Source organism: Festucalex cinctus, chromosome 2 (assembly GCF_051991245.1).
Source record: "Festucalex cinctus isolate MCC-2025b chromosome 2, RoL_Fcin_1.0, whole genome shotgun sequence".
Classification (NCBI taxonomy): domain Eukaryota; kingdom Metazoa; phylum Chordata; class Actinopteri; order Syngnathiformes; family Syngnathidae; genus Festucalex; species Festucalex cinctus.
The window spans coordinates 12848533-12862228 of record NC_135412.1 but is presented as its reverse complement, the minus strand read 5'-3'; the positions used below and the strand labels follow the sequence as shown (position 1 = coordinate 12862228).

Below are 13696 nucleotides of genomic sequence, written 5' to 3'. Positions count from 1 at the left end.
TTTTTTCCCTCTCTCTTATCTGCACATGATGCACTGGAGTACATTTTATAATGAAATCTAGTCTTTGAACTTCAATAATGTCAAGGCCTTCACCTTTAACCCGCTGCAATAAAGCGGAATCAAGGCCCCCCCCCCCCCACACACACACACACTCTCCCTCCCTCATCCCGGATGTGTGAACGGGCCAATGAGAATGAGTGGGAACAGAACCTGGAATGTGTGCAGGCTTCAACTTTGACCCCTGGCCTTAAAAACTACAGCAGGTAACTGAGCCTGCCTTTGGACGTGGTGCAGTAAATAGTCTTGATTGTGCTTGTGACGTTGAGACTTAAAACACACATCGCAGCGTGGGTGTGTGTGTGTGTAGGCGTGCGTGCGTGCGCGCGTGTGTGTTTGATTGCTTCTGTAACAATCTGTTCTATTATCTGTATCTTACATGCACGGTTAAGTGTTTAATTCTGCATGAATACGATCACTTTTGGTTAACAGTGGTCAAGCTTTGTCTTGTTCGGAGGCGGGGCTTGTTATGGTCACGTGACTTATACACTTCCTGCACCGAAAATGACTTTTTTTTTTTTTTTTTTTCCTCCCCTTGCTTGCTGTAATCAAGAGCAGCACTGATATGCATAATATAGCTCAGAATGGGACCGGGGTGGGTGGAGTGGGTTGGGGGGTTGGGGGTGGGGGGGGTGGTTAGTGTGACAAAAGCACACACCAACAGAGATCAAGGCTGGAGGGTATCCCCCCGCCCCCCCCCCCTCCCTTCCCCAACCGGCCACTCCCACCAACCTTGGCCCTGGATCATTTGTTGATCCTGCCAGTGTTGCCTCTCTTTACCACACGGGGGCAAAAGCTCCCCCCCCCCTTCAGCCTCCCCACTCCCCCTTCTCTCTCCTCTCTCTCTTTCTCTCTCTTTTCTTTCCTCCACGGGATGTTGTGTTTCCTGATGTGGACGGTGACATCAGAGTCGAGCAAAAATGACTCCTCACTTGGACTTTCCGCCCCGTGGAACTCTGGAATGTGCCTTTCTGGCACTTGCGCGTTGTGGTGGGAGGCAAATGAGCGAGTGAGGCAAATTTGTATGTCAGGAGATGAAACCTTCAAAGTTGAAAGCAAAATGAAAATCTACTACATAAAGCGGAGATGCGGCAGCGACCAATCTGTTTTACAATTGCAAGCCACACAGCTGTAAAAGGCAGAGATATAGTTTCTTTTACTTTGGTCAATATTTATGATGGCTAAAATAATATCTTATTGATGAGGCTTGGGCCCTGTTTAGATTGTGTTTTCAAATTGAAGTTAGTAAAAGTAATCCTAGAAACTTAAATCCAACACCTTAAAAATGAAAAGTAAATACTGTATGAATAAATGCTCGTCATAGTCATTTTAATTATTAAAAAAATATATTGTTCTTGTTTCCAAATATTGTACAAAACCTAAAACTTGACGATATTTTGCTCAATGTATTTAACACCTTTTCCAGTTGAAGTCAATCAATATTTGAACAAGGAATAATTTGACTGCATGTATAACGTTTCGAAATATTTGTTGGTACAAACAATACTCTGTCATTATTGTTATATTTTAACACCGATTTTATATTGTGAAAACATTGTTGAGGTGTTCTTGAACACAATTTCATGACTGGCGTGGGAAGCTTCAGCGTGCCTATGAATGTAGCTTTTAAAATTTGATAAGAGCAATTATCATTATTATTATTATTATTATTATTATTATTATTATTATTATTATACGTTTATTTTTGTAAACGAAATTAATATTCTTTTCTTTTTCTAATATTTTGAGGTAAAAAAAAAAAAAAGTCCATTATAATTATTGCATTTCTCTTGTCTTTCAATGAAATTTCTTTTTTTTTTCTTTTTTTTTTTTTTGTCAATTACTAATCAGTGTTACAGACTATTGAAAGCGTTTATACTGGGCTGTACTGTTCACATCCCAGCACCTATCCTGGTCTATGGGGCAATAAAACAGTTCGACGCAATAAAGCGAGCTCCATCTTATTGCTGCACAAATAACCCCCAAAACGCCTTCATTTACATTTGGTGAAATTGTCGAGTTATCCTTGTTTATAATTCGAATTTTGTCCAACGCTCTCATGCAGTTTTCTTGACGTCATCTCGTGCATCAGAGGTGTGTTTCCGTGTTGTTGTAACATTTAATAATGTGCTGTTGGCTCTCCTTTGACGGCGATTGCCACTCTGGTTTTTAATTAAGAAGCGACATGATTCTAGCGCCGTAAATTTGCACTTACGCACCAAAGCGGACGGCGGCATGAAAGAGGACACGCAGCACACGCTTCCTCGCATCCAATTGGGAAAGATATTTAGAGAGGCTGCCAGGAGCAAATTAGTGGCGTCGCCCCGTGACTTCCTGATTTGTGCAACAAACGCACGCGCACGTAAACGCACACGAATATAGCCGCACCTTGTCCTGGAGCTCGCAACATATACGCGTTTATTGTATAATCGCGGCCTCCAACCTGGCCATATAAGTGTAACATGACGTGCAAGGTTGTAGTTCTGACCCATTTCGTCCAAGCTTATATTGTATAAATGATGCCACCAAGGTGCACCCAAACATGTTTATGTGTGTGACTGTGTGGATATATAGCGGGTATATGAATGTGTTTGCTGTTGACTTATTCTAACTGTTGCGTTCAAAAGAATTTCATTTAAATCAAATGGATGAAGGAGGGAAAGACCCTCTCTCCCTCCCTCTCTCACACACTTGTGTGGGCAGTCTCTCATGGAGCTCAAGTGTGCAGCATAACACAACTTGACCGTCATGTGCTCTACATTCCAGAATTTGTCTTTTCTTAACTTGATCCTTCCCCTCATTTTTCACCCCCACCTTTTTATTAGCTTTTTATGTAGCTCGCGAGCAAGAAGTAGATTTGGCATAAAGAACATGTGTGTAAGTGTGCGGGCCTGCGTGTGTGTGTTTGTGTGAGATTCTGCCTTAGAGATTTCTGTCTTAACTCATAATACACGCACGCACACACGGAAGAAAATAAGACGACAGACACTTATATTTTCTCTTATATTTTTCTAATTTATTTGCACAAAGCTCATGTGTAAGTAACCCGTAGGCAGTGTAACCCGTTTTGATCCTGCCTACGGCGTCAACGTGCGTCTTCAAGTCAGTGTATAAATGCTGGAAAGTAAAAATAAAGTCTCCTCCATCTTAACATTGGCGCTCGTCGTGAATTTTTAGGATTCTTTTATCATATTAAATTGGTGCAACCGGTTTGAACGCTTGCCTCATTTCCGTCTGCTATACTGTGTTTAAATTTGGAAAATAAAAATAAAATCCCAAATGTTATTTGAGTTGTTTTGAAGTCATTTGGTAAACAATTTGTTAAAGACGGCGTTGGCATATAGTAGCTGCAAAGTCAACCCAAGCAAGACGGGCTTGTTATCTCCCTGGTGTCATGTGCTAAACACATTTTTTAACATGCTGGACTCATCTGAGCAGATTAAACGAGGAGCAGCGGGGGGTTCCAATGGAAGCCACCACACTTGTGTGTCGACAAATCGCTAAAACGTTCCACACTAAAAGCTGTTTTGTCACTTGGAGTAAAACAAAACCAAACAAAACCAAATATCACGCAGTGTGACACAATTAATTTCAATGGAATTTAAAAAACACACACAACAGTCTGAGTATTCATTCATGTGTTTATTTATTTAGAAATCTCACACGGCTCCAAAAAAAGAAAAGAAAAGGCAAACGTACAATAAAATCCCCGCCAAATTGAACGCACATTACTCTTAAAACAAAAAATAAAATAAAAATAATACAAGCTTATATAACTTGGCTCAATTGCTTAATGTGTTGTGGGAATTATTTATGAGGTTGTAAAATGTTGTTAACAACGAAACAAGCGGCAGCAAAACTCTCAATTGTGCTACTTTATCCCATAACTAATAATAATAATAATAATGAGATTATTATATGAATACCTCACCAATCCACTATCAATTGACTATTTATTTATTATTATTATTATATATTTTTTTTTTTATCAAAGAACACCTTGGTCCAAATCACGTTGTAAATAAAAAGGACTTAATCAATATAATTGATAAGATTAATAATTAAAAAATGGGGAAAAAGAGATACATTCGGATAATTAGTGAATTTGTAATATGTTTACATAACACGAGTACTAGCTCGTTTTTCTACAAAGAGTTAGAATACGGCCACCGAAACAAAATTATAAAATGGTTTTGTTCTTCAGTTGTTGACATTTCAAAGACGGCAGAAAGGTTGCGCATTCTCTTGTTAAACCCAATCTTACCTCGTCATTTTGGTGATTAAAACCCCCCACAAACAAACAGAAAACATCGATTAGTCGTGTCCATCACGCTGGTTCCAGGACCGTTTCCTTTGAAAGCACAAAGAATCTCTTTGAAAACTTGATGTTCTGAACTTGAATGCGAAGAAATGGCCGCAAAAGCCACGTCGTTGTTGTGGAAATGCTGTCAGCCCGAGCAGCCCTCCTTTGTTTTTCAAGCCGAGGCCTCGCCGTGCTCTCCCGCACGCGGCCACTGGGTGTCGCTCTTGCTCCACACAAGACGCCTCACCCTTCCCAACTTGACCGCGCTGACGTCACGGCAGTCTGGAGCATCAAGGCCACTTCCACGCCGCGATTGGTCTTGAAAGTCACGTGACCACGTCTCCTAGCATCCATAATTACGTTCCTGATATATTTTTCGCGCCCCCCTCCTCCCCAAAAGATGTCAGCATCCTACTGTCCCGATTCTGTCGGAAGGATCCACTAGTGGGACAGGAAAATGTCATGTCCCAACAACATAGCGGCTGGCAACTTCCTGATGGATTCCTTAATGGGAGGATCGTCATCGTTCAGGAGTGACGCTTACTCTGGCGGGCCCGGGATGTTCATCCACGCCGCCCCGGACTACGGCTACTCCGGAGGGAGAAACGTGCAACCCAAGGTGGCCCCGTCTTCCCTCCCCAAGGGTGCCGCGGACGGACTCCCCGCGGATGGCCTCCCGCTCGCAAGCTTCCACGACGGGCCCTACCTGCCCGCGCAGCTTGCCACATGGAGCCCGGGCTCCAAATCCGGGGGGGACTCTCAACCTGTTGCCCCGTGTTTACAACCGTGCAACGTCAAAGAGGAGGCGTTTTGTGGCCGCTATCCGGATGACAGCAATAAGAGCAAAGACCCAGCAGAGGCGGCCGTCTACATCCGGCTGGGGGACAATAGCTGCGAGCCCCAGGCGAGCGGATCCTTCCAGGTGTACGACGCCGAGCGGCAGCCCCCCTCCGGGTTCTCTCTGGCTCATTTAGCCGCGGCGGCCGAACCCAGCTCGGGCCGCCACGGCACCAGGGACGCCAGCCAGGTGGATGACGAAAGTCGGGATAGGAAGCAGAAGGCCAAGAGTGACAGCTGCTCAGATGACTCGGATGTCGAATTCAAAGGTACATTTGACTGCATGGATTCAGCCTTCCCACCCCTCCATAACGATCGAGTGCGACATAGCCCAATAATGCAGACTTCAAGCTCCCCCTGCAGTAGCCAGGGACATTAACACCTTTACATTAATGTGACAATGTGAGAAGAGCACTTATCATGATATAAACACACCACACACCCTGTCATCCGTCCACCTACGACTACTTTTAAACTGTCATCGTTTACGCCCCTAAATTGTGCCGTCAACATAAAACGCGACACCTTTACTATTATCAATTATAAGTCACTGTGCTTTGGTTTATTTAAGAGGGGAAAAAAAGCCACATAGCCAACATCTTTTTTTGGATTTACTAATCAATGTATTTACTGTACACTGTTGCACATGCAGCCACAAAACCGTGTTTTATTCCAGCTTTACAATATAATCATTTAAGTGAACGCTCACTTCCGCATTGCATGTCTCTTTTCAATTGTTCTTTAGCACGAGCATGCACGCAAAGACAAGAACATTTATATATTAGGCTACTCATTAAGCTTGAAATGTTCTCTCACATTCGGTTGTTGATTCGAATGAATACAATATTCTGCTGGTTTTGCTTATTGCGTGTGTGTTTGTGTGCACGTCTGTGTGCGTGTTAATGTTTTGGTGGTGATATAGAAGTAGGGTAATTAATTTTAACTTCCGGTGTGTGTGTGTATGTGTGTGTGTATGTGTGTGTGTGTGTGTGTGTGTGTGTGTGTGTGTGTGCGTCCGTGCTACCAAGATGTGTGTTCACTGCAAGCATTTTCCCCTTTTTTAATGTCTGTTTTCATTCTGTTTTTTTTTTTTTTTTTTTTTTAACTAGGCCCACATTTGTTTTATTTTGGTTTTTAGAATACAAGACTCCTTGCACAACATATTTGGCTCTAGTGCACCAAAGTAATAAACCTTTATGGGAGTCTGAGGTCCAACACCGACAGTAAAATAACCACAATAAAGGCGCTTACGTGGTTCATCGTAATTCGATCCAATTACACTCAAAACAGAGGTAATTGTAGCAGGAAGTATGTTCGCTTGTCAAAATAAGAGCCCATCTCCTGGTACATTTAATTATCATGAATGTTATCGTTGCAGCTTGATTGTAGCCAGTATGGGACTCAACAACAACAAAATAATGATACTAATACTAATAATAATAATAATAATAATAATAATAATAATAATAATAATAATAATTTTTATTATTACTATTATTATTATTATTATTATTATTATTATTATTATTATTATTATTATTATTATTATTATTATTATTATTATTGTTATTATTATTATTATTACTATTGTTGTTATTGTTATTATTATTATTGTTATTATTATTATTGTTGTTGTTGTTGTTTTTATTATTATTATTATTATTATTATTATTATTATTATTATTAGTAGTAGTATTGTTATTATTATTTTTATATTAATAATGGTAAATTGACTGCTTTTTATAGAGCGCTTTAATTGTATAATAGCCCATGTTTTGAATGTATGTTAGCAAAATGGATCGATAGATTTACCTAGCCTATACCCTATAGCACATGCGATACAGCAATGTGAGTTTTATAGCTGCAGGATGTCATGATACACTCCACTTAATGTAAATTCTCCTAAAAAAAAAAAAAAAAAAGGAAATAATGACGTCTCTCGAGCTCCCTCTCTCCTTTAAGAAAATATTTGTTTGCTTTTAAGTAAATGCAGGTGAATGTATATTTTTACAAAATTAGCATAGCTGGCTAGCTGCAGGCGACAGACAGACAGACAGGATTTTTATTTTTATTTTTTCCACGTTAGATGGACAGACTTTTTAAAAATACTTATTTTCGATACAAGTCATTCTGTTTTGTCCAAATAAAAAAAATTAATAAATTAATAAATAATAATAATAATAATAATAATAATAATAATAATAATAATAATAATAATAATAATAATAATAATAATAATAATAATAATAATAACTACACCATAATAATTTAATTACAGTAGATTTGGCAAATGCTCCACCTATAAATACGATGGGTTACAAACAAAACAATTGTTTTTATGTTAACATGAAAGATAGAAAGACCGACGAATGGATGGACGGTCGAACACAGGGTGTGTGTGTGTGTGTGTGTGTGTGTGTACTTGCACAAGTCGTATAGGTGCGTGTGTATTTAAGGAGAGGGTCTTTGTTTCCCTACATCCACATTTGATTTAAATAAAATGCTTTGAAATTCAACAGAATAACAGCAAAATGCACTTTCAGACTGTACACATATATAGGCAATTTGCAGACAGATGCATATATCCAACACATATGGCCTATCATGTCTCTCTCTCTATCTCTGGCGCGCATATGTACTGTACACCGCAGACAGACAGACAGACTCATCGGCTGTTTGTCTCCTCATCGTGTAGATCCTTCGGCGGAGAAGGCAGGAACCGGAAGCTGGTTGAAGGCCAAAAGCGGCCGCAAGAAGCGCTGTCCTTACACCAAGCACCAGACGCTGGAGCTGGAGAAGGAGTTCTTGTTCAACATGTATCTGTCCCGCGAGCGCCGCCTGGAGATCAGCCGGAGTATCAACCTGACCGACAGACAGGTCAAGATCTGGTTCCAGAACAGACGCATGAAGCTCAAGAAGCTCAGCAGGGAGAACCGCCATAGGGAGCATGGCGCCGTCTATCACTACGTCTAAAACATATAGCCTCATGCACCCACACACGCACACGCACATACACACATACACACACAAGCATTCACTCTACAAACGCTCATAAACATTAAAAAAAAAAAAAAAAATCATCAACTTCATCTGGACGCACACGGAGGCGTGCCTTAGTACAAACTCTTCAAAGCACCAAATGACTCACTATTGGATCAGAACTAGACACGACAGATGAGATTGTCTGTGTGGATGACACGCACGCGTCCAGCTGTGCACGTGCGCGAGATGCCCACGCAGCCACGTCACGTCACGGCGAAGCGCGTCAAAACAACAACACGCATGCGAGGGGGAGCCAACTTGTCCCTGCGAAAAGTGTGAGTGAGAGAGAGAGAAAGTGCTGCTGAAGAACATCAGGCCACTTTTAATAGAAGCGAGAGACCATAACCTTGATTTAAATATTATCCAGGTGACCACAGTAAGTCAAGGTCATAAAAAGCTAATGTCAGCTTCGCCCTGGAAAGCGTTGGGGGTGGATTTTATGATCTGCAAATATAATGTGCCGCAGCAGTAAAGATGCGCTTAAAAAGGTGTGCGTGCGCGGAGGAGGGCGAATCTGCACGGCGCTGGCTGCAAAGTGCACAATCCACACTTGGAGGCTGCAGACGGCCGGGGGAAAAGAAAGATGGAGGAGAAAGAAAGAAAGATGGAGGATAACGCCGAGTGGGGGAAGGAAGCGAGCGCGTCTAGTCATCCATCAAGTGGAGCACGTGGATTGGACCAAGTCAAGGTAGGACTATTTTTTTTTGTATTATTTTTATTTTTTCTCAAATATATTCCATTTCCTTCCTCTGCTTTATTCCAATGTTTTAATTTCCGGTGTTGGGAGAGTGGGATTCATCTCTCAGCGGGTGTTTGCCGTTTGACAGCTGTGGAGACGTGCACGCCTGTGTGTTGATACTTTATGATGATGGAGATGTGTGTGCCGCTGTCTTATATTTACTGGACGTGCACGCAGGCTCGGGTGTGCTGGTTGAAAATGAATGGCCGCTATGCAAGGTATGCTTTGGATTATTTGGTCCTTGTGGGATGAGCTGGACGAGAAAGTCGAGCGTGCCTGCAGCCTCTCGTGCAGCGTGGGCTGTTTTTGTTTGCTATTCTCGCCTTTGTCTTGGTGCCACTGGCTTTTTTTTTTTTTTTTTTTTTTTTCCCCTTCGTGGATTTTGACCCCCTTTTATCACGCAGCTGGAGCGTGGTTTAGGTAGTTTCATGTTGTTGGGGTTGGCTTCCTGACTCGGCAACAAGAAACTGCCTTGATTACGTCAGTTCGTCTTCGTCAAGGGCACAATTACACCCGAATGTTCCCCTGAAAGGCGCCCAGGTCCCCACAAAATGGAATTGTTCAACAATATTTAGCTTCAATCTGTGTGTACGCGTGTTAAAGTGTGCGTGTGCGTGGTCAGATATCATTGTGCTTCCCTCGTTGCTGTTTTGTTGCATGTAACACAAGTTGTAAACAAAAGCCATCTGCCTTTGCTCGGTGGACGCATGCGTGGCTGCTGGGATGGATGGACATGAAAAATCAATATGTCTGAGGCTTTCAGCTTCGTTGCAGAAATCACCGATGAATTTGACATTTTTACTTGTTTCGAGGAGTAAACATAATGGTGAAGTCATCACAGTCGTTTTGCATCTTTTCCTTTACAAATGTGCTTTTAAAAGGCAGATGATGATCATTTACTATGTTTCAAAAGTCTGAAAATATGCAATAATTTAAATACAGAGTCGATTGTGACTATATAATGAACACAAGAATATTCTTTAGATTTCGCCTTTTTATTTGTTAGCATGCTATAGCAAGAGCAGCCATGTTCTAAAAAAATACATTTAAAACGTAATGCAATAAATAAAAATATTGCTGAATGCTACAATGCTGGGCAAAATAGTTAATCTATAAAACATTAATAGTACACGTCATCCAAATCACAGCATAACTCATTTTAAACATAAATTATTATAATTTACATGTAATGTTTATGTCGAGAACAATAACAGTTTATGCATTTTCCACTTCTAATGAGAAAAACCTAATTTAGTCACTACACCGTGCACGAATATGTCATAGAATAACAATAACATTAATACTAGCATAGCAACTAGCATGACGTCACCCACTTAAAAATGATTGCCTGTTAATTTTTTTGTATTTTTTTTTTATGTACTCATGCTGTAAATGGTTAATTTTTTTGTGTTTCCTAAAAAATCTGAAAAAATGGTTTTAGGCGATTATTTTAAGAAGACGAGCTACAGAAAAAAAAAAAAAAAAGGGACCTTTTTAACAATCCAATAAAACCAAGCGTGATGGAAGAGAAATATTTTATTTATGGTAATTGAAACCTTAAAACATGCCATTTACAATCAAACACGGATGGAATCAAGCAATCCAAGCTGAGATGTTGCAGCGGTCAATGAGGAATCTTTACAGTAGATTTCAATACGGGAGGATGTCAATAATAATAATAATAATTAAAAAAAGAAAATTACAGCATTGTATTCATTCACCCTTTCTTAAATGGCATGAGGCTTCAATTACAATGAATACATTATTTTTATTTTTATTTTTTTTAATTAAGGTTCCCTTTTTTTGTGTGTCACCCTTTATCATGCGTCATTTGTCTACATCTGTATGAATTAATTCCAGTGTCTTATATGAACTCTTTCTATGACTAAACGTTAAATGCAGTCATGCGCATTTTTGCATCCCCTTTCCGTGACTGTGAGTTCACATGGCGCGAAGTCAGATGAGGAAAAGAAAAAGTGAGCAAAGTGTCCACGCAGCAATTAAGGGAAAACAAAGCAAAAACAGTTGGCTTGTTGTGTCGTGTTTGTTGTGTTCCCCATGACGGGGGCCGCAGGCGGGCCCGTTTACTGCACCCTCTCATCCGCTCTCGTTCTCCAATCATATGGAAAAAAAATCCCTGGCGGCGGTGCAAGCTGCAAGCAGGGGGACAGTCTGGAATCCAAAGTCACTTACATTCAGTGAGCTCAATGGGCGTCTTCTCCTTGGAATGTATCAGTGACAAAGACTTTTACAGCGCCGCAAACAGTTCGCCCTAAAACCATATAAACATAAAGCCATTTCTCTTCACTTTGTAGTGGCGGACGGGAAGTGAAGCTCACTTCCTCCGAGGGACACTTCAGTGGAGGTGTGACGGCAAGAAAGAAAGATACTGACCAACTTTCAATCCGTTTAAAGAGACCAACAAAATGGCCAACTTTTCAAAAATAACGCACACACACTATTAAATTAATTTATTTCTAAACAAATTGGAATTGATTCAGGGCTATTTGGGCCTGACAATAGCTAAAAAAACAACCAAAAACAACAACAACAACAACAACAACCAAAAACAGTTAAATAAAATGCTAATAATTCCATTCAATGCCAATTGTTTGTATTGTTAACTGGTTATAATTTATCGTATATCTCTGGAGAATATTACGATGACGAAAATAACTATTTTTGCCCTATTTTCAACCAATTTTTCGAATTTCTACATGCATAAAGTAGTTTTGTTAATAAGAATAATAATAATGCTATCACCATCATGATAAGGTTTCGATTTATATGCCAATTTTATTCAGCTTGCGTTTTAGCACAAATAGCTTAATGCTTTGTTTCTTTTCGCACATAAACGGAATCTTTCATTGACTCACAAGGAAATCAAATATTCTCTTCACATGACGCTATCAAGTGAATCTTGTTCTCTTAGTACAAACTCTCATTTGAGTTCGCTCCTCGTGCGTGCTCCGTGAAATAATGATCCAAAATACATGATTTTTGCAGCCTGTATTGATCTGCCACGATAACGACGATACCATCAGCGGTTTCCCAATTTCCTCGAAAATACTTAACACGTCGAAGCAAAGTAGCATCGCCCCTGAAAATAGAGTTTAATTTAGACCCTGTTACAAATGATTAGCATATACTGCATGCGGCTGTACGAATTTACTCAACATGGCTTTCGGTGTCTATGTCACAAATCGTTGCAATCAAGTCGATTGATTAGTAAAGGAGCCCAAAATCAGTCCAAACTTTTGCCCTCTTGACAGGGAGCAAATTGATTGTTTTGTTGGTGGGATAAAATGTTGGTGATATGGATTCATAAGCGTATTTACTGATCGTGATATATTGTGCACATATTGACAAATGTGCACACTGCAGTTGTTTAAAATGAATTTGCCGGGAAGATTGAAGGCTGTATAGTTACAATGTTGCATCGTCTCATTATTTTCAGTCACGGCATCAATTATGATGCATTGCCTGGTGACACGATGACAAACATTTCACATTGTTTGCAAAATAAAGCTTTTCGAGCACGTGGATTGACATGTGGAATGCAAACAGGCGCAGTGCAGCGTCAGTAAGAAATTTGAATATGAGATAACTTGAATATTTGACATTGGAATCTTAAGGGAAACATGTAACAAATGAGTAGAAAATGGTATAGGAAGTAATTGATTTAATTGCAGAAAAAAACTAAATAGTGCACACATATTATATATCAGTATGGTATTAAAATTAGACAGAGACGCATGCACAAAAAAAGAGGAAAGAAATTACAGGCTCATGTGTGCAAGTATCGCATGTCCAGTGAGCACTTTCCACTGAGATTTAATGGCAGCAGCAGAATAAACAGACGTAGACCTTCAACCTGCCAAAAAAAAAACACAAAAAAAACTTTGAAACGGTCTTATTGAAGTTAAAGAGAATTTATAGCGTATACATCTGGTGAAACATTTGACTTCACCTACTGTCTGGCCTTTTACATTTCATGCTTGAATCTGAACTCCATAACACGCATTGCAACCTCAAATGTAAACAGAGAGACGATTATTCGCAGTCGTAAAATGACACTTTAGTCTTTCATTTGAATGTAAGCTCATTGATCAAGTCATGATGCTATATTCCCACTTTTCATCGTGCATTATGTTTACATTAGCAACTCGTTTCGATTTTTGGAGGATGCAACGAAACTCAATGCGCATGCCTGAGTTGAGATCAGATTTGTACTATTCAGCTTGTGATGACTAAAAAAACAAAAAAAACAAAAACAACAACAACATATATTTAAAAATGATGTAAATAGCACCAAATTATTGAAAAACATGACCGATATTTAAAAATCAACCTGACGTAATAAATAGCACCATAAAAAAAATCAAAAAAAATCACCGCTATTTAAAAATCAACCTGACGTATAGGGCCTAAATAGTAAAAAAAAAAAGCAAAAACATGAACAATATTTTAAAAAACAGCCTGACATAATAACACCAAATAATGTCCTTTCATAAAAGCACTTTTGGGGTCCACATGGGCCCTCCACGCAAGTCCAAACAGATCCCAGCTCGTCTGAAAGCAGATCTAAACATTGAGATTGAAAGTTAAAATTAAACTTAATGACACCGTTATTCTAATTGCAGCCCGCATTGCAGCGTGTTCGCTTACCAGTCAGTCCTAAGTTGTTTTATGTCCTGCTAAGTGACAGTATATTGCAG

The 13696-nt window shown here is 39.8% G+C and overlaps 1 protein-coding gene across 1 annotated transcript; it reads left to right on the top strand.

Annotated features, from left to right (window-relative positions):
* Window positions 1–4817: 4817 nt before the first annotated feature.
* hoxc10a (homeobox C10a) lies at window positions 4818–8170 on the top strand. Its single transcript, XM_077515255.1, has 2 exons — window positions 4818–5466; window positions 7893–8170. Exons 1-2 carry the CDS (start codon window positions 4818–4820, stop codon window positions 8168–8170), a joined length of 927 nt encoding a protein of 308 aa, XP_077371381.1.
* The last annotated feature ends 5526 nt before the right edge of the window (window positions 8171–13696 follow it).

Excerpts from the sequence above, each read along its gene's own strand:
- hoxc10a (XM_077515255.1), top strand. The coding sequence starts at position 4,818 with ATGTCATGTCCCAACAACATAGCGGCTGGCAACTTCCTGATGGATTCC. Across the intron at positions 5,467-7,892 it reads CTCGGATGTCGAATTCAAAG|ATCCTTCGGCGGAGAAGGCA; the intron begins GTACATTTGACT and ends CTCATCGTGTAG.